Here is a 26,726-nt window from a genome sequence, read left to right as displayed (position 1 = left end):
CCTCCCAAAGTGCTGGGATTACAGGCGTGAGCCACCACGCCCGGCCTATGCTTGCTTTTTCAATATCATAAAAGTCTGATCTTAGTGTATCATTACAATACAGACTTTCATTCATTGTGTTAACTTATTACTGACAGTAACATAAGTCCCCTGGTTATCATCATGTTGCTTTCTAAGCTGCTGCTAGGGGAATATTCTTCTGGAATCTTAGAGGAAAATGAACACACAGTAAATGCTTCCTGTGCACCAGATGTAGTCTTATCTCCATTCCACTGATGAGGAAATCCATGTTCAAAGAGTTTGGGTAACTTAGCCAAGATCACACAGCTGCCTAATTGTGGAGATAATATTTATACCATGTCAGAGGACCTCCAAAGCCCCTTTCTACTCTACCGTCCTCCCCCACGACAGAATTGACTCTTCGTTTTCTTTTTAGTTTACATACTTATCAGTCAGATAAGGCATTCCAGCATTATTGCTGCTGCACTGCTATATACTCTCGTATACACAAATCTTTAAAAAAAAAAAAAAAAAGGGTCAGTGTAACCAATTAAGATTCAGAACTCAGCTTGGTTGCTGCAGCTATCTGGTGACCAGTTTTATTCTCTTCCCTCACTCCGTGGCCTGTGATTTGTTTCTGTTTGTAGGTATATGAGAGACTCCCAGCAGTAACTTTGTGTGAGATGATGAAAGACTTCAATCCATCCATCTGAGATGGTGGCAGCCAGGGGAAAAATACTTAATGAATATATGACAGTAAGGTCTGTGGAAGATATGCACAGTAAACCAACCATGTGAGATCCTGGGCCAAACAAAACAAATTATACATTGGAAGACAGAGACAAGTTAGATGTTTATAACCTCAAAGTTGTAAAGGAAACTTAGAGATTGCCTTTGACTAATTATTTCATTTTAGTAATCAGGACACATAAGATACAGGCACATTAGGAGAACAGGGGCCCTGATATACAAATAATTTCTTATAAGTACTAACAAATAAAAGATAAAACACACAATTGAAAATGAAGCAGAACTATCTTTAGCCAGTTGAGCTTTGTATCTGGGGTCATGGCTGATCCTTTGATATTACCTGTATACATACTCACACTTTCACTTTAACAATAAGTAACAAACATTTGCTTACAGACAATAATTTTTTTTCAGCCTTTCCTTCTCAAGAAAGAGAAAGATCTTGGAGCAAGGTGAATGAAATTTGTCTTTATATACATCTGGCGGAAACTGGATACATTGCTATGTTTGCTTTAGAAAAGAGATATGATTTAAATAAATTTACTTTAGATATGTTTGCTTTAAAAGGGAATCAGCATAACATAAACAAGAAAGGCAGCATAGTATAGTGAGGTTCTTAAATCATACTCCATGGGTTTGAATCCCAGCTTACTACTCAGTACCTCTGCAATTATGAACAAGTTTCCTAACATTTTTTGTGCCTTGGTTTCTTCTTCTGTGAATGGTGATGATGAGGAGACACAGGTCATATGATTGGGAGGGATAAATGAGATCACATAAAGCACTTAAAGCAATGCCTGACCCATGATAAAAGGTCAATAAAAGGCCCGGTGTAGTGGCTCACACCTGTAATCCCAGCACTTTGGGAGGCTGAGATGGACGAATCACCTGAGGTCAGGAGTTCGAGACCAGCCTGACCAACATGGAGAAACCCTGTCTCTACTAAAAATACAAAAAATTAGCTGGGCATAGTTGCACATGTCTGTAATCCCAGCTACTCAGGAGGCTGAGGCAGGAGAATCACTTGAACCCAGGAGGCGGAGGTTGCAGTGAGCCAAGATCATGGCCATTGCACTCCAGGCTGGGCAACAAGGGTGAAACTCCACCTCAGAAAAAAAAAAAACGTCAAAAGATAGTTGTTCTTATAATTGTGTATCACCTTTTTTTTCATTTAGGTAGAGAACATAAATGTACCCTCTTAATAATTTTTATGTATACAGCACAGTATTGTTAACTATATGCATACTGTACCACAGATCCCCAGAACTTTTTTTTTTTTTTGAGATGGAGTCTCGCTCTGTTGCCCTGGCTGGAGTGCAGTGGCGCGATCTCGGCCCACTGCAACTTCTGCCTCACAGATTCACGCCATTCTCCTGCCTCAGCCTCCTGAGTAGCTAGGACTACAGGCGCCTTCCATCATACCCGGTTAATTTTTTTTTTTTTTTTTGTATTTTTAGTAGAGACGGGGTTTCACCGTGTTAGCCAGGATGGTCTCGATCTCCTGACCTCATGATCCGCCCGTCTTGGCCTTCCAAAGTGCTGTGATTACAGGCGTGAGCCACCACGCCCGGCCCTCCAGAACTTTTTTATATTGCATGACTGAAGCCGTACTCATTGAACAACTCCCTGTTTTCCTCTTTCCCATCCAGCCTGTTTTCCTCTTTCCCATCCACCATTCTACTTTCTGTGAGTTTCATTACCTCATGTTAAGTGGAATGATTTTGTGATTAGATTATTTTACTTAGCATAATGTCTTCAAGATTCATCCACGTTGTAGCATATGACAGGATTCCCTTCTTTCTCTTCTTTTTTAAGGCTGAATAACATTTCATTGTGTGTGTATACACATATACATACCATGTTTTCTCTTTTTTTACTTTTTTATTTTTAATTTTTGTGGGTACTACATACCACATTTTCTTTTTCCATTCATTCATTGATGGACAGTTAGGTTCCTTTTACATCTTGGCTATTGTGAATAATACATCAATGAACACGGATGTACAAATATCTTTTATATATTATTTTTAACCGTAAATATACATAGCATTATGATTTCAACTTGGGGGTTTTAGTTAAACCTCCCATGCCAGAAACAGAAATTGATTAAAATGATATTAAAGAAAGTATCTTAGGAGAAGCCCAAGGCTCATTAAGTATTAATTAGCACATTTTTAAAACTAATAGTTACTTGAACAATTAAATATGGTATGCAAATTTGTTCATAATTACTAGATAGAGCTATGAGAAGAAAGAATAAAAAGAATGATTAATACCATGATTAAATGGTTATTCTTTATTTCTTTTTTTTTTTTTTTTTTTTTTTGAGATGGAGTTTTACTCTGTCGCCCAGGCTGGAGTGCAGTGGCTCGATCTGGGCTCACTGCAAGCTCTGCCTCCCAGGTTGACACCATTCTCCTGCCTCAGCCTCCTGAGTAGCTGAGACTATAGGCATGCGCCACCACACCCAGCTGATTTTTTGTATTATTTAGTAGAGGCAGGGTTTCACCATGTTAGCCAGGATGGTCTCTATCTCCTGACCTCATGATCCTCCCACCTCAGCCTCCCAAAGTGCTGGGATTACAGGTGTGAGCCACCGTGCCTGGCCTAAATGGTTATTCTTTAGAATAATATCTGGGTAGATTGACGTGTTTGTCCAAAGGCATAAATATCTTACAAACATAAAAAGGACAAGAAACAGCATTAGCATCAATTGTGAGCTAGCTTTTCATCGGGTACAAGTAATTCTCACAGTAATCAAAGGAATGATAAGTAAATTAATGCCTTTCAAACATGCTGATGAAATATAAACTGGTACAACCTTTCCTGAGAGCAATTTGGGAATATATGTTAAAAAGTTTTGAAACAGAAGAATAAAGAGATTTCTGATTTAGCTATTCTACTTTAAGGAAATTATTTTAAGGAAATGATCCAGCATATGTGAAAAGGTATAGATAACATGATGTTTATCACAACACTATTCTTAAAAAGCAAAATAAATTGGTAACAACCTGAATATGTGTGTGTATATATGCGTGTGTGTGTGTGTGTGTGTGCACACATACATATGTGTTTCAAAATGGAGCTATAAGATTTTGGGGGTGCTTTTCTATTTGAGACAAAAAGAAAAAAATAAAAAGATACTGGGGTACTGGGGGCCTATTTTTTTTTTTTTTTTTTTTTTTTGAGACGGAGTCTCACTCTGTCACCCAGGCTGGAGGGCAGTGGCACGATCTTGGCTCACTGAAAGCTCCGCCTCCCGAGTTCACACCATTCTCCTGCCTCAGCCTCCTGAGTAACCGGGACTACAGGTGCCCGCAACAACGCCCAGCTAATTTTTTATATTTTTAATAGAGATGGGATTTCACCGTGTTAGCCAGGATGGTCTCGATCCCCTGACCTCGTGATCCGCCTGCCTCAGCCTCCCAAAGTGCTGGGATTACAGGCGTGAGCCACCGCACCCGGACTATTTTTTTTTTTTTTAACTCAAAAATCTACTGTGGGCCAGGCGTGGTGGCTCACACCTGTAATCCCAGCACTTTGGGAGGCCAAGGCGGACAGATCACGAGGTCAGGAGTTCAAGACCATCCTGGCCAACACAGTGAAACCCCATCTCTACTTAAAAAAAAATACAAAAATTAGCTGGGTGTGGTGGCGCATGCCTGTAATCCTAGCTACTTGGGAGGCTGAGGCAGGAGAATTGCTCGAACCGGGGAGTCAGAGGTTGCAGTGAGCCGAGATCACGCCATTGCACTCCAGCCTGGCAACAGAGTGAGACTCCATCTCAAAAAAGGAAAAGAAAAGTCTATTGTGAACATATTTACATATTTCCATAGCTTCAAATATAGATGTACCTCAGTGTGTCAATTTATAGCATTGATGATTGGTTAACTATAATAAACCATAGTAGAAAAAATGCCATTAAAAACAGCAGTCTAGGTCTACCTTTATAGATAGGGAAAAATGCTCAGAATAGATATTTGAATGAAATAAAAACAGGCTCCAAATCAGATGTCATATGATTCCGTGTTTTGTCAGCACACAGAAATACATACATACACATAGAAAATAAGTTTGTATATACATAGAAAAACATCTAAATGTTAACAGGTTATCTCTGAGAGCAGAATTATAAATCATTTTTAATGAACATTTGTTAAAGAAATTTGTTTCAAAAAGAAAAACATCAGTCTGCCAACCTTTTTATGTATGTGTGTGTGATCAAACAGTGCTGGGCATTGAAGGAGATACGAAAGAAATGTAAAGCAAAGCAGAGTCTATGGTCATCTGAGTCTGAATTTGCATCAGAACGTCAGCCAGTGTCTGACTGGTTTTGCGGCTAGATGAAGGTGTGGCTGCTAATGAGGGAAGGTCACCCATGTGATGTCTTAGGGCAAGTTGGTTTCACTGGCTTTTGTGGTCATGAACTGCAGCCCTAGTCTTAGCCAGCTATGTCATAGCTACACTATGCTGGTCAGGTCACACACTAGTCCAAGCTCAGTTTTGAGTATATTTGAATATCTAGTTGTAATTACCTTCATTGCTTCTTAAATGTTGGCAAGTACAGCTAATTTAGGGACTCTCTGAAGAATCACACTGATCTCAATTGGTTAGTGAAAAATAGTTTCAACATTTTTCTGTCCCGGTGAGCATCTGTCTTTGTATCCTTTAGAGTAGGTCATTTGAGGTAGTAAGAACCTCCTTTCCTACTCACTGAAGGAGGGGGAGCTTCGTAATTGGTTTTAGAAATGAGAGGATATGTCGGAAGGCTTCCGACATCTTTGACAGCTCCGTGTCCTGTCTCGGGTGTTTGTGTGCTTGGTCTCTCTGTATGAAGAGGAGCAACTTCTGGATTTCTGCCACATTCCTATCGGAGTCATAGTACTGCCCAGTGCTTTATAGCAGCACCAGAAAAATTGTACTGTTTCTCTTGCTTAGCCCCCAGTCTTGTCCCAGCTGACAAACACTGTGAATGGAAGGCAGCCAAGAACTCCATACAGTGTGAGACAAAGGCCTTTTGGAAGCTTACTTTTGCCAAAATAGAAACAGTTACTCTCACTCTCACCTTGGCCCCAAGGTTTTTACAGCATCACAGGGTTACATAAAAGTCTGGATGTGTTCTTTGCTCTGAACAGTCTTGGCCTGATTGTAGGAAGGTGAGTGATTAGTAACTTACTTGCTCAAGAAAATGTACCCTCTCAATAGTTTAGCTTCCAGAGAGAAACAGACAAGAAATGTCTTTGCATATGTCATGGGAATTTTATCCAAATTGGGACACAATCTAATGTGGGAAGAATACTGCATAGAAGTGTTTGCTCATCTTAAATTAGAGTAAAAGGGTCACAAATAGACATTAACCTACTCAAATAGAGAGTAGCATTTACCTACTTTATCCCCCTTCATTCTCAAAAAATGAATTTACAGAATTATTTCACTACGAAGAGGCATCCAGCTCTGCTCCATCACCAAGAAGCCTGAGTGAAGGCTAAAAGGAGTGTTTTTCTGGAAGGAATTAAAAAAAGAAAAAAATCCTCCCAGAATTTAATCTCTAAACAGTATTATCTTTCTAGTAAGAGAGCCCAGATCTTGCTTCCCTGGAACCTTCCAAGTTGCAGTCTGTGTTCTGTCTATCAGAAATTTTTCCTTCCCACCCATGAGCACCCTTCTGTTGTGGGAGAAGGAGGGCCTTTCCAGTCTTTTGCCTGGGGCCAAGCCAACCCTCAAACTGTGGTTTTTCTCTGAGTCTTCTTGCTGTAGTATGGCTGTTTCCCACACCCAGCAAAGAAGCAAGAGTCATGTATATGCTGAGTGTATGTTGACTAGGTCTTGAGTGGAGGCCAGTGCTTACACAGCTCTCTCATTCCCAGGACATTGACTAATGATGGTGCAGCTCCTATGCCTGTGTTGTTAATATTGTATATCGAAACCTCATGTTTCTTACAAATTATTAGAGAGAACTTCATCTAATTCTTCTGTCCTTTTATGAATGAATATCAGGACAGAACAATTCACGTGATGGAGTAGTTCAGTTGGTGGGGCTGTAGGATCGGGGCCAGTACAGGGCTCTCAGGGTGCCTGGAGAGGCTGATTTCTGCCACTAGTTTACACACAACCATTTATATGTCCGCTTTTAACATTGCCTGAATGTGTTCCTGGATTTCTTCTTATCAGGTTTGATTGCTTTAATCCCATCCCACTTAGCCTTGGCTTTGGTGAATCACCTGGGGACTTGTCTACATTACCAACTCTTTGGAGTTTCACATGATATGCAATTACAATCATTCCATTATCCATTCAGTGTATTACAGTATAATCACCAAACCACAAGTCGCAACCTAGAGGCCTTTTACTGTATTTGGAAAGAGCGTCTGCCTTCTGAGATGCAGTACATGTTTGTTGTATTGAGGCTTAGGCAAGCTTGAATCTGTGGTAGATTGAGAATTACTTCTAGTATCGGTTAAGATTCTGTTTGGCTGCTTGTAACAGAACCGTCTCTCCCACCAATAGTTTAATTAAGTTAGAAGGGTTTTTTTCCCACATAGTTAGAAATCTAGAGATGGGCTCTTGCAGACTTCATGGTGCCATCAGAAACCCGTGCTCCTTCTGTCTTTATTCTCTGCAATCCTTAGCAAGTAACTTTCACCCTATACTTGTCCACCTCTTGCTAGATATCCATGCTCTAGGTGGGAAGAAGGACAGGGAACATGAAAGGGCACAAGGTGTGCACCAGCCAAGTCTGCCCGTTTAAAGAGCTTTCCCAAAAACTGCACCCAGAAACTTCCATTTCCATCTCATTGTCCAGAACATGTATCATGTGTTATCCTACAGAAATATATTTTCTTTAGCTGGGCAAACATGACCCAAACAAAATCAGAGTAGTAATATTAAGAAGAAAGGGAGAAGCGATTTTATCTAGGCAAGTGGCAGTCCTCTAGGCAGTAAGTTCTCCTAAATTATTTTATTTTATTGTTTGAAGTAAAAACTAATCTTATATAAAACATCAGTATCTAAGGTCCTACCACAAATTTTACATTTAGGAAGGTGTGAAGTTATTTTTGTTTGAGATCTGCAGAAGGGCTAACATTTTATGGCTGATTATGAGTTGGACACAAATAACACACTAGGCACTGTTTAAAGTCCAGAAAATGGTCCTCTTGCAAGGTTACATCTGGATTTAAATACACATTTGCCTATTTTGTTGTGTAGAAATTTAGTTTTTGCTAAAAAAGGATGAATAGTTGGGATTGGGGTTTTTATTTTTAATTTTTAATTTTCCCCATTTATTAAGCACCTTTCTACTAGTCACTGTAGGGGAAACTAAAATTAATCATATATAAATTCAGCCATTTCCAGTGTGAATCACCCAGAAGGGAGAAAAAGTACACACGTAAGTGGCTGTAATACACGGTAGAATGTACTGTGATGAGTCATACAAATACATTTTTCTAAGCATTCAGAAGAGGAAAAGATTATTTCTGCCAGAGAGAATTGAGTAAATATGATCTGGGGAGCCTAAACGTATGTTTCCATTTTAAGAATTTGCTTTCACAACTAGTGAGTGTCATAAGTCTAGAAAAATATGTTGAAGAAATGCATAAGCAACTACCATTCACAAAGGATTACTGATAGGTGGACTTCCCTGTCATCCCATCCTTTAGTTTCTCAGTAGAACTGAGGTAGGTAGAGGTTTGGGAAGGAATGGAACATTTGTTGAGTGCCTGCTATGTGCCTAGGTCTTTGCTTTATTTCAAGAAATCCTTATTGAATGCCTAGGCTAAGGTTACCTACATGATCTTCATTTGACCTCCAAAAATCCAATGAAGTAATTTTTTTTTAATTAAGCTCTTCATCTTCTAAAGGTGAAGTAATTTTAATTGCTTATGAGAAAGCTGAAGATCTGAGAAGTTAACTTGAAAAGATCACCCACTTTGTAAGTGACAAAGCCTACATTTGAGCTGAGGTACCATGTCTTTTCCATTTACTCTGGGTCTCTCTGCCTTTCACTGATGACATAATCTGCTTTTGTGGCCAGTGTTGAACAATTAATTCCTTCTTTAGCCCAATCTAATAGGAATCCTATACCCAGCTGGTTAAAACTTGGGCTTCACTTGAGTATCTTGATTTGTACTCACAGATAATTTATTACCTGCTTAAATGTTATTGGAACTAGACTTCTTTTGTCTTTTAAATAATTAGTTTATTTTTGTAATAAATAACTATATGCACATAGTATGAAATTCAAAAAATACAAATGATATGTAGTAAAAAGTTAGTCTCCCTCCTGCCTTGACCCCTAGCTAACCAGTTCTTCTCCCTGAAGGCTACCAGTTTTTTGTGTATCCTTCCAGAATTGTTCTGTGCAGATACTAGGAGAGAGAGAGAGAGAGAGAGAGAACATACATATATAGATATATATGGTGTGTATGTATTCTTTTTAAAAAAACAAAAATAGGAGCTCACTAAACTCACTGTTCTGAACCTGCTGTTTTCACTCATTATTTTATTTGTATTTACATGTTCCAGATTTTGGGGGGAAAATGATGAATTTGAAAATATAGTTGTCACCGTGGCAACATTTATTGAGTAGATATTCTTACCAATGGCAGTTCCCTTACAACATTAAATATATAATTTAATAAAGAATGTTTTGATTTCCAAGAGCTCTTAACTAACATTTTTTTTCCCCTCCTCTACTACTCACCTAGGGAATTTCTTTATGGATGGCTCAATGTAGAACTGTTCTTCAGCCCTTATTCTGATTTTTGGTCTCTTCCCATCTTGAATGAGGCACTTCCCAAACACTCCTTACACCTAACCTCAATTATTACAACGTAGTGGTGAAAATAGAAGCCTGAGGCAGCCTGTTCCTGCGTACCTCTTTACTTCCAACTGAGTTTCTCACACGGACTTTAAGGCCCTCAAATATGGAAACAACAGCTTCAAAGAAAGGGTTTGTTGTAGACCTTGTCCCAGAAGGCTGCCTCCTGCTGGAAGCTTTGGTTCCTTGTCCTGAGGAGGCCTGCTTTAGCAGGATCAGGGCTCCTTGATTCTCTTGGACCATCCGGAAACCTGCCCATGTGTACATGCTCAACAGTGCTGCCCTCCTGGCTTTGCCCATGACCTTGCATCTGTCTTTGTTCCTCTTCTCCCCCCTTTTTTTGAGACAGGGTCTAGCTCTGTCACCGAGGCTGGAGTAGAGTGGTGCAGTATTCACCCTTTGCAACCTTCACCTCCCTGGTGGGATTCTCCCACCTCAGCCTCTTGAGTTGCTGGGACTACAGGCGGGCGCCGCCACGTCTAGCTAATTTTTGTGTTTTTTGTAAAGACAGGGTTTTGCCATGTTGCCCAGACTGGTTTCGAACTCCTGAGCTCAGGTGATCCACATGTCTCAGCCTCCCAAAATGCTAGGATTACAGGCGTGAGCCACCACACCTGACTTTGTCTTTGTTCCTCTTCTGTGGATCAGAGATGGAGAAAAATTGTAGCTCTTCAGTTTCTCCCTTAGGTGGTTTACACAGGTTGAGGACATCTCAGTCAGATTGGTCCGACTGGAAATGCTCAGACCCTTTACCTCTGAAATCTCTTTGTTCTTTGTCAAGCATCTCAGTCAAACACATTTACGCCACACAAGACCCCTGGATCCCCCTCTCATATCTGCTTAGCCTAGGACCTTTGACACATTTCCTGAAAATGAGACATTTTATGTCATGCATATAGAAGGGTTGGTTAACATTTTACTAAAGTTACCCAGTTCATCTTTTAAATCTGAAAAAATAAAATTCATAAAGGGCAAAAATAATACTAGCAAACTCTGTCTAGAAAATGAATATTTCCTAAGAGCATCTCATATTATTTCATCATGCCTCGCCATGAGTCCTTTACATGTTGTATGTACAAATGGAAATCAATTGCCAGAAATTTTTTTAATAAAAAATACTATGTATTTTGTCAATGATGTCATTTATCTCTTAATGTTATTTCTCATTTAAAGTTTTTACAGTGCATGTTGAAAGCAGTATTAATAGTATTGAAAGACCAGTAACAAAATTGAGACACAAAAAGACTATTTCTAATGAGATAAATAAGTTGTGAGAACTTCTTAAACGTGTACTTGAAGGAAGTATACTTTTACATCCTAATTATGTATGTTGGCATTTGCGATGTTTAGATGGTGATTTTTAGGTCTTTATTTATAGGCTTACTCTCTGAGCAAAAATATCCTTGTGTCGATTGTATTCATATAACAGGCATTTGTATGGTAATTTGACTTTGAAAGTGCTTTCAAATGTAAAATGTTATGTTAATCTTTAGGTCAACAAAGTGGTTCTAGGCTAGAATTCTAAACTAGCCCTGAAGATTATAACCAGGCCTGGCTCATGGTTCCTGTGGCAGCCTCATCTTTCTGTATTTGCTCACCATGACTTAGCCACACTGACTCCTCCCCTTGCCTCCTGCCTGCAAACTTTCTAGAGGAGCTCAGTGTTTTGGAGTGGGCAGGAATCAAGTCAAGCTGCAAGACAGTTTTATTCTGTGCTCTGTTTCTAGTACTTCATGCTTCGAAAGAGACATTCATTTGAAAAGTGTTGAATTTAACAATGATGGAAGCTACAATGAGAGATCAAATGCTTTTCTAATTCACGCATGTGGACCAACACTTAGTATCCCAGGTGCTCTGATTCCTAGCCCAGTGTACTTTCAACAAGACCATTTCAACAATCTGCTTCAAAATATGCCCCTTCTCTGAATCTAGAGCTGCACTGGCAACATTAGAGAAGTTTTTCCTTTTAAAAAAAAACAATTACTTTAACAGTTGTCCTTTTCTTTTTGCCCCTTGACAGGATTACAGACTAGTTACATACAGTAAATGGGTTGTGAAGGTGATGTCCATCGATCATTTTTTTTCCTTTTTTTTTTTTTGTAGGCTATCTTTGGCAGCCAGACACTACCTAACTCCAATTTATGGACAATGAATAATGGTGCAGGTTGTAGAATTTCCAGTGCCACAGCTAGTGGCCAGAAGCCAACCACTCTGCCACAAAAAGTGGTACCACCTCCAAGTTCTTGCGCCTCCCTGGTCCCCAAACCCCCACCCAACCACAAACAGGTGCTCAGAAGGGCAACATCCCAGAGAGCTTCCAAGTAAGTTTTTTTCTGTTTAATTTCTACTGAGTTTTATCAATTCTAAGCTAATAGTACTCTTTATTTATTACTCTTCAAGACCGTTCGTACTGAAGTACTGGAAACAAGAACACCTGCTGGGAAATAAAGGCTAACCCTAGTTCTCAGCATTGGCTACAAATTAGAATCGCCCGGGGAACTACTGAAACAAGCAGATGGCAGGGCTTTACCCTGTGGGAGGGACAGGCCCTGCAGAATCAGATCTTTTCAATTTCATATAAAATTCAACACCCTGCGTCCCCTTGGTTTGTTCACTTTTAGGCATTTGAAAGGGGAGATATAGGATTGAGATTTCATCTAAGAGGATAATATAACTTCATTGACATTAGTCAGCAAGCTCTGTGTAACCACGGTGTTTTTAATACCTTTTATAGTCTACCTGTTTACACTAAAAAGACATTTCCTTTCCTGAATCAAATTTTTGTTAAGTCAAAATCCTTCACTGTTACCTCCTGCCACTTTTTAGCCAGTGAACTAGAAACAGATTGGTGAAGAGCGTTGGTTCTAGCAGCCCTTCTTCAGTTTAAACTTGGGGAATTTTTAGAGATGTCTGGAAGAGGCAGGCATTGCCTGCTGTGTTTTTGTGTAGCGGACATTTGTGTATTTCTCTTGCTGTCATTGAGGCTCCTCATTCATTTGTCCTTCGGAAGATCAATATTACTTGTGAGAAGAATCCTAAAACATAGAAAAAGTCATTACTGTTTTTTCCTCCTTGGATGGTAAATCAAATTCTGGATTTAGATAGAAAACAATCCCTTGTGGCTGTTTTAATTATATTGCTGCCATTATTCATTTTATCCAACAAATATTTATTCAGTGCCCACCAAGTACCAAGCGCTGTTCTGGGAAGAGCTGGCATTGTAATGACTGCAGAACTCTCTGGAGTAGTAGGAAAGGGCAGTAGGAAGGCTGCAGTTTGTGGTTGAATGCCAGTAGCAAAATAGGAAATGTGTGCCTTCTCACCCTGGAAAGAGTGGAGTCAAATCCTTAGGTCTGCAGCCTCTGTAGCCAGACTGCCTGGATTCACATCCTCAGTCCACACTTTACTAATTTGATACCTTCTGCAAGTTACAAGTTACTTAATCTCCTAGCCTCAGCTTCCTCATGTTTACATTTGTAAAACTAAAACAATAAGAGTATCTACCTCCTAGGTCAGTTGTTAAATGTTAACAGAGTTAATCTGTGTGAAGTACATAGAGTAAGGCCCGGCCCAGGTAAGAACTCAGTAAGCCTTGGTCACCATCATATGCATTCTAAAACCACACTCTCCTTCACAGATTTGGAAAGCCCATAGTTAACTAGGAAAATTTTTGAGCCAAATGCGAATGTTGAATTTGCCAGTGTGCCCCTTGTGGATTCTCTGATTATTGCCAGTACCCTCAGAGGGCCCTTGGTGGCCTGTGTGGCTAGCTGGTGGAGAGGTGGGCCCAGGCAGCAAGGCTGGACATTTGAAGACGCTGCTTGCTACTGCCCTGAACTCGCAGCTGGCAGGAGAACTCCGCAGCCTCCTCAGATGGAATTGCAGCTCTTTGGACAGACTTTGCTTTGCAGCATTTTTGTGGTTTCTTCTTTGTGACAGGCAAGAGTGTGGGAAAACCGGAAACAGCTCAGCATCAAAAATGCACAGAAGGGGGGAAAAAGCAGAGATTTCTTCAGAATTTAAGTAATATAATCCAGGTATCAAAAGGCATGCTGTGAGGCATTGTTCCAGGAAATAGTTTCCAATTTGCCTTTAAAACTCTAGGACAAGTCTCTGAAGCTAAGTTAATACTAATAAAGACTTGAACATTCTCTCACTTACATGTAAAATGTACAGCGTTGTGAGGACCCCAGTGTTTTAAGATATTCTCCTGTCTTTTAGGAAAAAGAATAGCATGGCTTTTCATCTGAACAATGAAAAGTTCCCCCTATGAAGTATCCTGATAAAGTTTTTTTCTTTTTTAAAAAAAAAAAAACTGGGCCGAGTGCGGTGGCTCACGCCTGTAATCCCAGCACTTTAGGAGGCAGAGGTGGGTGGATCACGAGGTCAGGAGATCGAGACAATCCTGGCCAACATGGTGAAACCCCGTCTCTACAAAAAATACAAAAAAAATTAGCCAGGCATGCTGGCAGGCGCCCAAGTAGTGCCAGCTACTCGGGAGGCTGAGGCAAGAGAATGGTGTGAACCTGGGAGGCGGAGCTTGCAGTGAGCTGAGATCACACCACTGCTCTCCAGCCTGGGTGACAGAGCAATACTCCGTCTCAAATAAATAAATAAATTAATTAATTAATTAAATTAAATAAAAAAACTGGCAGGGTGCGGTGGCTCACGCCTGTAATCCCAGCACTTTGGGAGGCCGAGGCAGGCAGATCACGAGGTCAGGAGATCACGACCATCCTGGCTAACACGGTGAAACTCTGTCTCTACTAAAAATGCAAAAAAAAATTAGCCGGGCGTGGCGGCGGGCGCCTGTAGTCCCAGCTACTCAGGCGGCTGAGGCAGGAGAATAGCGTGAACCCAGGAGGCAGAGCTTGCAGTGAGCCGAGATCGTGCCACTGCACTCCAGCCTGGGCGACAGAGCAAGATCAGAGAGTTCCCATGTACCACTTGCCCAGTGTTTTTTCCGTTGTTAACATCTGACATTGCCATGGTGCATTTGAGGAATGTACCATACTAAGAAACTGTCATTGGCACATTACTATGAGCTAAACCCCATACTTTATTTGGATTGATGAAGTAATTTTTTTAATCTAGAGAAGCTTTTCATGGCTCTCGAAATCAGGATCCTGAGTATCAGTTGATATATTCTCACTGTTCTGAAATAATTCTTGTTCCTAGCCAGCCATAGAAAGTTACTCAACATCTCTGTGACTCAGTTTCCTATTTTAAAATGGGAATAGTAATAGTACCTGCCTCATAGGGTTATTAAGATAAATGAATTGATGAATGTAAAGCACAAATACAGTGCCTGGTATGTAATACATGCTAAATCAGTGTTAGGTACTATTATGCATTTCAAGAAATTTTCACATAAATTTTTTACTTTCTTCCTATAAGATGTGTTGCTTCATTTGCTTGGATCTTACTGTGGCCTTTACTCTGGCTCAGTTCAGATTAATCAGGAACCCTCAGTTATGACTGGTGATACTGAGTCACACTCAGGAATGCCATAGTCGCCTCAAGAGACACAACTAATGAGAAGTTGTAATGAGCTTTTGACCATGCCAAGCCCTGTGTTTTTGGGTTGAACTTCAAACTTCTTCTAGCACAGAAGTTGGCATTAGACAAATATAGAAGCAATTTCCAAGAGCATCAAAGTTTCCACATCCTAGAGGGTTGAGTTTTGAGTTTAGAGAAGAATAGAACATTAAAGATGGAATGTCACTTGGATTTTGGTGCAAAGGGAGTTGAGAATCAGAACAGTGGGGCCCTGTTTCTTTATGATAATACTGAAGTTGCTTTCCCTCTAAAGGTTTCATTTTCCCATCTGTAAAACGAAACCCATTGTCCCTACTGAATAATTAACCAAAATGACTTGTTTTCTGTCTGTTCCATTGAAAGCTTTTTTATGAGCACATTTGCTCTTTAATTCTGATGCTTTCAAGCCATTTTCCTCAGCCCCTCTTGTCCCAGCAGTTCTTTGTTGTAGTTCTCAAATTCATATATTTCATTTAGCTAAATCTCATTTGTCAGTTCTGTGAAGGGAACGATTTAAACAAATTTTTTTACCATTTTCCTAGTGCCAATAATCTTTCTTGATTTTCTTCTCCAATGTTTGCAACACTTCATAATTTAGTACCCGCTTCAGATCCTCCTTTCAAAACTATTTGTGGTATTTCTTCCAAGCAGTCAGCTGAACTGAGGACGACAGCCTACAAACAACTACATGCATCTGAACTGTCTCTTCCTTGTAAATGAGCTTTTTTCAGAGCCAGAATCATACTCTCCAGGAAATATGGAGAAAGAAACCTGAGGAGATTGAAGTTTGCCAGGCACAAGGGCAAAACTCAGACTGAATGAATTTGAAAGGGTGGGGCCAAAGCTATTGTAACCTGGGAGACTTCTCTGAAGAAAGAAAACTGTTTAAGAAACACAGACTGAACTGCAGTACTTTTCCTTAAATAGCTGAGATGACCTTCTTTACCCAGGGCTTAGGTGATTCTTATCAGGGTGACCTGAGTGGAAGTTGGTGGTAACGACTGTTCTGTGTCAGCACCCAGGACAGTGGTTTCTGTTAAAGGCTGCCAGGGATTAGCAGGGAGGAAAGCCATCAGGACTGGGTAGCCTGGTAGCACCAAATCCCAATTAATGTTACCTGAACATTTGGTGAGGTCAGCCGTATGATGAAAGATGTTTAAGAGATTAATGTCAGAAGAATATGAAAATAAACGTCGGCTTAAAAAATGTTATATCTTTTTAACATATGAGTCATTAAAGTGAGATGATTTCAGGGCAAAGTAATTAGGACTTAATAATTGTCCAAAAGTTCTTGAGGTGAGCATAGAATATACCATATTCTGGGTTAACCATGTTCTGCCAGCCTTTTATTATGTGCAGTTTCAAGAAACATAGTTGAATCTGTAACATATTTATCCTTAATATAGGATTCTCTACATTATGCATTTCCAAGGTAGGTAATTATAAAATGTTTGTGGTAGAAGATAAAGGAATAGAGGCATAGTTGTGGGGCTATGAGTACAACAAGGTACCCAGGTGGTCAGTGGCTGAGCTCAAACTGGAACTCATATCACCCGCTGTGCTCACCTGAGACTCTTCCCCATACATCACTGATTTCAAAGGTCCCTGCCAATCTATTCATCTGTATCTGTCTGTACAGCAAATGGCAGATTAATTATCCTAAAATATTGCTTTTGAAGAAAATACAATCTATGCACTTAGGAACTCACTCACTCCCCTCTTTTTCCACACCAGTTTTACCACTTAAATGACCATGAAATACTCAAAATGAAATACTCAAAAGGAGGAAGAATTAATGCCACTCATATTAGAGGTGCTGGGGGAATTTCTGTTAGATGTAGCACAGGAAGACTGGATTGAAGAACAACATGGAGGGCTTTTGTATAGTGTCTTCTGGGAGAGTGCAGTCTAGGAAATGAAAGGGAAACCTGGAATGTCGCAGACAATAATACCCCCTGACTCTGAGGGTAGAAAGGACGGGAGTGCCAGTCAGGAGCTCTGCCACTTAGACTCTCTGTCTTCTACTAACCCTCGTCATTTGGACCTCAGTGGTGGCATTAGGAGGTCTTAGGGGTTGCTTTTGGCGTGGACAGTGACATCAGTCAGAGGGATGGGTACTACAACCACACCTAATCAAAATTTGCATGATTGTGTGTGTCTCGGTGGGGAGGAAAGCTACATGAGAGTCATGGAATGATGGGTCTTCCTTTGCTGATTCATATTGGCATAATTTAAATTAAAATCTGACTTCTCATGCCTGTCTCCTGGGATGTTAAAATGGTTGTTGAAATGGTAATATAACTGCTGGATATTTCCCATCCCTCACTTCCCTCCTCCTTCACCTGAGTATGAAAACCCCTTTTTAAAAGATTTTGGCAGGAATTTATGCTAACCTCTGAGAGAATCCATCCACATCAGTTTCTCCATGAATATAAGCCCTTGGCAAATTTAGACCTTCTTTAAGGATGTGCAAATACTGGAAAATCTTGGGGCCTGGGAATAGGTGGTATAGCTTAAAAGAAGGCTTCAATTGGGCGCAGTGGCTCAGGCTGGGCACGGTGGCTCATGCCTGTAATCCCAGCACTTTGGGAGGCCGAGGTGGGCGGGTCATGAGGTCAGGAGTTGGAGACCAGCCTGGCCAACATGGTAAAAGCCCGTCTCTGCTAAAAAAAAAAAAATGCAAAAAATTAGCCAGGTGTGGTGGCAGGTGCCTGTAATCCCAGCTACTCAGGAGGCCAAGGCTGGAGAATCACTTGAACCTGGGAGGCAGAGATTGCAGTGAGCCGAGATCATACCACTGCACTCCAGCCTGGGCAACAGAGAGAGACTGTCTCCAAAAAAAACAGAAGGCTTCATGGAGAAGATTCAGAGGCTTCTAACCTCTGGAATGAGTTAAAGCAAAAATAATAACATTTTAGAAAATACCTAATGTGTACTCTTAACAAAATGTAAGAGTAGAGAGCATCTGTGTGGAGAACTAGACAAAGCTATCATATAGAAGGAGCAAGGGGCCTGCAGTCAGGGAGGATTGCACAGACATCAGAACTACCTAAGTGAAAAATTGGGCTGAACACAGTGAATAGAAATTGGCCACTGCAGAAAATTGAATTCACAAATTAAAAGACAAATGCCAAAAATTTGAGAAGGAAGTATACAGAGATAAAAATGATGGGAGAAAAGTCAGATTCAACCTAAAATAACAAATTCCAGAAAGAGAACAGAAATAATAGTCAGTAATATAGGCAGATAAGACCCAAAATAAGGACATAAAGCGATTAGTTAATAAGATTAAATCAATAGATACATAACTTTGTGCCCTACGGAGATCTTGTGGAATAGTTTTCTAAACTGGAACGTTTCAATTAAGTCCTCAAAAAGTAGAAATTATACATGCCTCATTCTCAGACCACTTTACAATAAAATGAGATATTAAATATAAAGGCCCAAGTGCGGTGGCTCATGCCTGTAATCCAGCACTTTGGAAGGCTGAGGCAGATGGGGATCACTGGAGGTCAGGAGTTCTAGACCAACTGGGCCAACATGGCAAAACCCCGTCTCTACCAAAATATACAAAAATTAGCCAGGCGTGGTGGCATGGCACCTGTGGTCCCAGCTACTCGGGAGGCTGGGGCATGAGAATCGCTCAAGCCTGGGATGTGGAGGTTGCAGTGAGCCAATATTGTGCCATTGCACTCCAGCCTGGGCAACAGAGCGAGACTCTTCAAAAAAAAAAAAAAAAAAAGGAAGGAAGGGAAGAAGCGAGGGAGGGAGGAAGTCAGGCAAAGATGTACTCAAAGGTAATCTGTCAAAGAAGGAAGGAAAGGAAGGAGGGAGGGAGGGAGTCAAAGATGTACTCAAAGGTAAATTCATCATCTTCTTAATTTTCATTACTAAAATACTGAAAGATGAAAAAAATTAACCAAGATACAAATGGTAAATTGGCTTCAATAGATAAACTGGCTTCAGGTGATTGCCCAGTGTTGTTTTGGAAAGACCTTTGAGGACTTCCCTGAGCTCAGCAAAAAAGAGTGCTTTGATAGGTTAGTAGCATCCACCACACACAGGGAAGATGCTGAGAGTGGTGAATAGGGCACATATTTGTCATAACTGAAATGAGCTTTTATCACATGAAGTTAGAAAAGGAACCATAAAACAAAGCTAAGAAAAACAGATTTAAGGAAATTAAGAAGAAAAGTAATATAAAGTGAAAAGCAAGCAATAAAATTAGTTAAGTTCAAAACCTTATTTAGTTTGGGTCAGGGGAACCCAGAAGAAGAAAATAAACATACTTCTGCCAGAAAAATAAGAGAAGTAAACATAAGAAAAACACTTTAAAAGTAGATACAAGGCTGGGCACGGTGGCTCACGCCTGTAATCCCAGCACTTTGGGAGGCGGAGGCGGGTGGATCACGAGGTCAGGAGATCAAGACCATCCTGGCTAACATGGTGAAACCCCATCTCTACTAAGAATACAAAAAAAAAAAAATTAGCCGGGCGTGGTGGCAGGTGCCTGTAGTCCCAGCTACTCGGGAGGCTGAGGCAGGAGAATGGCGTGAACCCGGGAGGCGGAGGTTGCAGTGAGCCGAGACTGTGCCACTGCACTCCAGCCTGGGTGACAGAGCGAGACTCTGTCTCAAAAAAAAAAAAGTAGATATAGGAAAGACTGAAAAATTATGAGAACACTGTGCACACTATGTACAATTTTAAAAACTAGATGAAAGATAATATTTTGAAAAATATCAAGTATAAATTGTTTCTTCTTGAAGAAAAAGAAGACTTAACTAGAACATAGAACAAGTGGAAATTTTCAAACTGTCTAAATTGGTTCTTCTTAAACAAATACATGAGTAGGCCCAGGAAACAATTTTTAAAAATCATCTCCAAAGTAGTTGTTCAAACCAGTTTTCTGAAATCTTTTGTTTTGTTTTGTTTTTGTTTGTTTTTGTTTTTTTGAGACGGAGTCTCACCGTGTTACCCAGGCTGGAGTGCAGTCGCGTGATCTCGGCTCACTGCAACCTCTGTCTCCCAGGTTCAAGCGATACCCCTGCCTCAGCCTCCTAAGTAGCTGGGACTACAGGCACACACCACCACGCCCAGCTAATTTTTTGTATTTTTAGTAGAGATGGGGTTTCACCATGTTGGCCAGGATGGTCTAGACCTCCTGACCTCGTGATCTACCCACCTCGGCCTACCAAAGTGCTGGGATTACAGGCGTGAGCCACCGCACCTGGCCCATTTTTCTGAAATCTTTGGAGGCTTCCAGGTGCCCACAAGATAAAGTCAAGAGTCTTGACTCTGACATTCAAGCCTTCTGCAATATGACCTCTCTCCTGTCTCCTGCCTTCTTCATACTCTATCACCGCTTTGCACACAGACTTCTCCACACACATGCTTCCCATTCTTTGTTGCTACATACCCATGTCATCTCTGCAGAGTGCCCTTAGGCCTCTTGAACCTAAGTCCTGCCTTTTATTCAAGATTGGGTTTTAGTGTCTCGCCTTGGTGCATCCTTCCCAGCTGCCCCTTCCTCACCTCCTCAGCTGACTCTACCATCTACCTCCTTGTTTTATTTTTCCTTTTTTCGTATGTTCTGCTTTCTATAGCTCTCTCAAAGACAGATACCTTGTCTTCACCCTTTCGTCACATATATATTGAATGTCTGTTTTGCTCAACATTGCTCTAGACACCAGTGATAACACCGGTGGACAAGACAGATAAGATCTCTTCTTGCATGGTTTGTTTTTGAGAGAAGAGATAAACTCATTCCCAGCGCCTGAGATAGCTTATATTCGTAAGTTCTCAGCAAATGGCAGTGGTGATGGTGGAGATGGAAGTGGTGGAGGAGATAGTGATGGCAGTGGTGGTGGTAACATGGTATTCTGTGTCAAGTCATATGCATCAAAGATCAGTAAATAATGATATCATTATTTATGCCTTGTAGAGTAGCATATGGGAGAAAGTACAGTTGCTAACAGCCTGGAATTTGAAATGAGATTCGGATCCTGGTTCCTTGGCTCAATTAACTTTTCTAGAGATAGCTCTAAGCTTCTGTTTCATTATCTTTAAAATATTACTTATGTCTTGGAGTTGTTCATAGGGTTAAATGAGATAATGTGTTTCCATGACATATATTGCATCCAATGTCTGCTGGTCAGCATAGTTGTATTCTGCAGCTGCTGTTGCTCCCTACTAAAAGAAATCACATTTGTGTTGTTGGTAGGTTGTTATTTATAAGTGTGATTTGGTTCTGCTGGTGAGCCTTTGGAAATTTAAACATACTCTGATTTCCTCAACACTAATAACTCTAAAGACGATTGAAGGCAAAGGCTCAGCTTCAAACAAAAGAAAAAATTAGATTTGGAGTTACTGACTTCCAGGCCAGTTGGCTCCCAATGTTCACACTTTTACATCCATATCCCCCCTGTGCTGCAAATACATAGCTGTGATGGATGAACATTTAAAGAAGAAAACCCACGGGACTTAGCTGTGCTTCAAAACAAGGCACATATCTCCTTGGCCCCAAGATGTACCAAAATAAACGAGAATCAATGAATGAAGTTGAAGCTACAGGCTTTCTGAAGCAGGCAGTGGCAAGCTCCTGTGGCATGTTGGGACCTGAAAGTGCCCTACAAGAGGAGAACCTAAAGCCAGGCTCTTTACTTGAAAATAATTGATTTTCAGCCTGGGACAGTTTCCCTCCAGGGAGACATTTGGCAATATCTGGAGACATTTATACTTGTCGTAACTGGGGGAGTGCAACTGGCATCTAGTGGGTAGAGTCTACGGATCCTGCTGAGCATCCTGCAAAGCACAGAGCAGTCCCCCACTACAAAGAATTATCTAGCCCAACATGTCAGTAGTGGCAAGGTTGAAAACCCTGCACTGAAGGATACAGTGTGCTCTCCTAATGGGAGAGTAGTAAAACTGGCATGAACCGACTAACTGAGTCTATATCTTTATATGAGACTATGGGCCTTACAGAGTCAGAAAGGCAATGACATACCCTTCCAACTATTCCTGTCTCAAAACTGCCTTTGGTTTCTAAATATCACTGATGCAAGTGCCCAAAATGCCACCATAATGCCTGGTTTGGGGCTGGTGTCAGGGGTCTGGGTAAAGGCAACTATATAATCTTCAGACACAGAAGAATGAGCAAGCACAGAGACAAGGGCAGGGAATGATTCTGATTCAAAATAAGTCTGCAAACCAAAATTCCAAAACACATGAAAAAATCTAATTCTAAGAACGATTGCCAGGAAAATCAACAACTGGAACATGAATTCTTTACAGATAAATTAATACTTTAAAATAGTCAGACATGTTAGATCATGTGTCTAATAGGAGTATCTCATGGAACATGATATGTGACTCTGATAGGAGTATCACAAAAAAGACCTAACGGATAATTGGACAAGCAACGCTTTTAGAAAATAACAGAATTTTCCAGAATTGAAGAAGACATGAGTCCTCAACTAAAAAATTCATTCATGTACCAAAATAAATGTACCTCTAGACACATCACAGTAGCAAGAAACCAGAACATTAAGCGTAAAGAGAAGTCTAAATATTACCAGAGAGAAAATCTGCGTAAATGACAAAGGAACACAGAGTACCAGCATTCTTGTCCTCAGCAATAATAAGTGCTAGCAAACAGTAGCCAATTACTTTAAAGTGTTGGTAATAAACTTTCAGTCTAGAATTTTATACATAGCTAAACTGGCATTCAAGAGTGAAGGCGGCTGGGCACAGTGGCTCACGCCTGTAATCCCAGCACTTTGGGAGGCCGAGGTGGGCAGATCACGAGGTCAAGAGATCGAGACCATCCTGGCTAACACGTTGAAACCCCGTCTCTATGCATGGACTCCTGCACTCAATGGTATTCGAGTATATGTGGAATGTTTATAAAAATTCAGCACATACTGTGTCACAAATGAAGGCTCCATGCGCTTCAAAATATCAATATCAAACGGTTCATACTCTTCAACCACAAAGCACTTAAGTTAGAAATAATAAAAAGAGGTTTTTTTAAAAAAAAAATCCATGTGTTGGAAATTAAAAAAAAATAGAATACCTTTTACTCATGCATTAAAGAGATAATCATAATGAAAATTATAAAATATTTTAAACTGTATGGCTCTAAAAGTACTACACATCAGATTTGTGGAATAACCAAAACTGCACTCAAAAATAAACTCTTAATACATTTATTTACAAGACAAGGATTAAAAATAAGTGAGTTAATTGTTTAATTTGAAAAGCTATGAAAGGACAACAGAGTAAACTGATTAAAATATAGAAAGGAAAAAAATACACAGAAATTCCTGCAACAGTCGGGTGCATAGCAGAACATGAGAGAACAGTGCCTCAAACTGTATCTGGCACGTGGTAGGGGGTCATTAAATACTTGTTGAAGGAACGAATGAAATTGATGACAAGTAATAGGATGGCTGGAAAGACTAATGAATAAAAAGAGAAAAGGGCCTACTCAGGAATGAAAAGGACTATAACCAGAAATACGGGGGAATAGATAATATGCAGTATATTTATAAAATGGAGTCCTAAGTGCCTTTACTGCACGAAATTTGACTTCACTAAATGTTTCATGATTTGGTTTTGGAACCTGACCCTAATTAATAATGTTCTAATTGTTATTTTCTAAGGATTAGCATTAACTTCTATTTCAGAATCAATCCCTAGACTGAGAGATAAAAGGAGGAAGCAGCATATACCTGTGTGTGTGTGTGGCTATGTCGAAAATTGTAGGCTACTTACTATGAGTAAATGTTTGGTAGGAAAAGTCAGGGTATGTATTTTTTGTTTTGTTTCTTTTTTCTTGGGAATTGAAAGAGGTTGGTTATCCCTGTATTTTATAAAAACGATCAGGTTTGGGGGTGTTTGTTTTCAGGACCTTCACAGATGCAGCCATGTCTGTTTTGCCACAGCCCTGGTAAGATCAGCATTTGTAGCTCTGCTCTTCCTGTAAAATCTTGAGCATTTTCCTTTTGTGAGTCCTTCCTTCTACAGAAAGGTCATCTCTGATGTGGTGGCATGAGTCCAAGATAAACTTATACTAAACCATTGAAATAGAAAACTAGTACCCCTGTGTTGGGGATGTGGAAAGCCTTGAAAAGAACCCAAACAGAAATAATATAGCAGCAAACCACAGTCAACCTTGTGAAGTAATGAACAAAACAGACTTAAAGAAAGCATATCACTTTCAGAAAAGTTTCCACTGATCAAAATAATGGGCAAAAGAAGAACAGAGGAAACCACAAATAAAGAAATGAAGATCCACGAAAAACATGTCAGAAACCTTACCAGCAAAAGGGATGGTGGGGCTATTGCTCATTATAACCCTCCTGGACTGGGTTTTATGTATAAATATATGTTATATAGTTATATAGGCTGGCTATATGGTGTGGTCTTGATGCCAGTGGAATTCCTAGCCAGCCAGTTGATTGGCTTATATTCCTTAAATAGAGACTTGTACTAGAAGAAATTTTTCAAAATAATTAATACAGGGCGCAATATCCCTATAAGATGAAATACAGGCATTTCATCTTATAAGGATATTATTTGTTTTTAATGCATCATTGAACAACTTCTTTGAAAGGCTCAGGAGAGCTGTTCCCTCAGAGTAGGAATAATGCTCATTTGAGGTGCTTTCTCAGACCTCAGAAAAATAGCAGAGGCAAGACGAGTAGGTAGATGTGAAGCAAGTGAGTCAAATTCAGGGTTAGGAGGTGTACATGTAATATTTAAGGAAACTCTTTAGCTGCCAGCTGTGAACATGTCCCAAGGAAAGAGATTTTGCCTTCATAGAGAGGAGCATGTGACTGTTCATTGAGTTCTTTGAATTCTTTGTTGCTACTATATTTGGTCACGTGTCTTATTATAGTTTTTAAGTGGCTAAATTAATAAGGCAGCGTGCTCTTAAGCAGTTTTTATTTTATTTTATTTTTATTTATTCATTTATTATTTATTTTTTGAGATGGGAGTTTCACTCTTTGTCACCCAGGCTGGAGTGCAATGGCGCAATCTTGGCTCACTGCAACCTCTGCCTCCTGGGTTCAGGTGATTCTCCTGCCTCAGCCTCCCAAGTAGCTGGTTTTATAGCTATGAGCCACTATGCCTGGCTAGTTTTGTATTTTTAGTAGAGATGGGGTTTCACCATGTTAGCCAAGCTGGTCTCAAACTCCTGACCTCAGGTCTGCCTGCCTCAGCCTCCCAAAGTGCTAGGATTACAGGTGTGAGCCACTGCATCTGGCTTAAGCAGTTTTTAATAATCATTCGCAGTTTATCCTCAGAGAAGAACCTAACTAAGACCATTACCACAGCTGAGATTGTAGTAAGCCTCTTACTCTCAACATTTAACTACGTCAAGCAGCTTCCCATCTCCTAGACAGTTGCACCATTTCCAAGAAGAACAATTAAGGATTAGATACTCACATCTATCACTCTTCTCATATTTGAACTCTTTTGTGTAAAGTTAATGGCACCTTTTTGTCCCATCTTTTCAGTATTTCTCACTGTCAAACTCTTGATACTTCTATAACTCCAGTTTTTCTAACTTCATCTTTAGCCACTTCTTTATATTCTGGTGTACTATGACCAGAGAACATCAGATAATGGAGCTGTATCAAACACATATTGAACTTTATACATTCAGCTATTCAGAGAGAAATTGATTGTAATTTCAATAAAGTGGCTGATTCCAATTGATTTTACACTTAGGAAAAGATGGGAGAAATGTCACTCCAGTCAGTCGGTTGCAGTTCCCGTGGGACTTTCTTACAGCAAGAGCATCCCACTGCACCGTTATTCTCATGCTTAAAGATACATATTTTAGGCCAGGTGCAGTCGCTTATATCTATAGTCCCCGCACTTTGGGAGGCCAAGGCAGGCAGACCACGTGAACCCAGGGGTTTGAGACCAGCATGGGTGACATGGCAAAACTGTCTCCACAAAAAATACAAAAATTAGCCAGACGTGGTACCACATGCCTGTGGTCCCAGCTACTTGGGAGGCTGAGATAGGAGGATCACCTGAGCCCAGGAAGTTGAGGCTGCAGTGAGCTGTGATTGTGCCACTACACTCCAGCCTGGGTGACAGAGTAAGACCCTGTCTCAAAAAAGTAAAAATAAAAATACATAGTTTATACAACATGATCTCATAATACAAGCCTCATTTTCTAAATACAAACCTACTTCATTTGGTGCACAGTTGAACAAATCATTCTGACACTGGCAGAAAAATACATATTAGATTTATTAAGAGATAACTTGTCAATCTCAAATGTGACATCTCTTCCTAAGGGATCTTAAGAATAATTTTTACTATGAGATTTTTGTCTTATAGGTTGCCAGTTAATTACCTTGTAACTTTAATAGCAAATTGCTGTTAACTTCCAGGTTCAGAATGCCTATGGCCATTCTTCTGTAGTTTAGCACTAATATTTCAGACTCATATTGGAGTCAATGAGTCATTCAATTTGATATTTCTGTATGTAGATAGACTTATAGAATGCAGAGTGTTAAGCAGTATTCCTAAGTAAAAATGACACTACTACTAATAATAATAGTTAATGTATATTTAGTCCATAATATAACACCAGTCACTG

At 40.1% G+C, this 26,726-nt stretch overlaps 1 protein-coding gene across 13 annotated transcripts in view; it reads left to right on the top strand.

Moving 5' to 3' along the window:
* TTLL5 (tubulin tyrosine ligase like 5) overlaps nt 1-26,726 on the top strand; it is a 292,965-nt gene that overhangs the window by 215,446 nt on the left and 50,793 nt on the right. For 10 of the 13 annotated variants that reach the window (XM_058429486.1, XM_032134813.2, XM_058429487.1 and 7 more), the window contains one exon: nt 11,672-11,889. The exons of the other annotated variants lie outside the window; for them this stretch is intronic. In XM_058429486.1, the coding sequence (XP_058285469.1) occupies nt 11,672-11,889 (218 nt within the window). The remainder of the gene's footprint in view (nt 1-11,671; nt 11,890-26,726) is intronic. 13 annotated transcript variants of the gene reach the window in all.

This window comes from Hylobates moloch, unplaced genomic scaffold (genome assembly GCF_009828535.3).
Source record: "Hylobates moloch isolate HMO894 unplaced genomic scaffold, HMol_V3 SCAFFOLD_16, whole genome shotgun sequence".
Lineage (NCBI taxonomy): Eukaryota > Metazoa > Chordata > Mammalia > Primates > Hylobatidae > Hylobates > Hylobates moloch.
The sequence above is the reverse complement of the archived record's forward strand: the minus strand, read 5'-3'. Positions and strand labels throughout refer to the sequence as shown.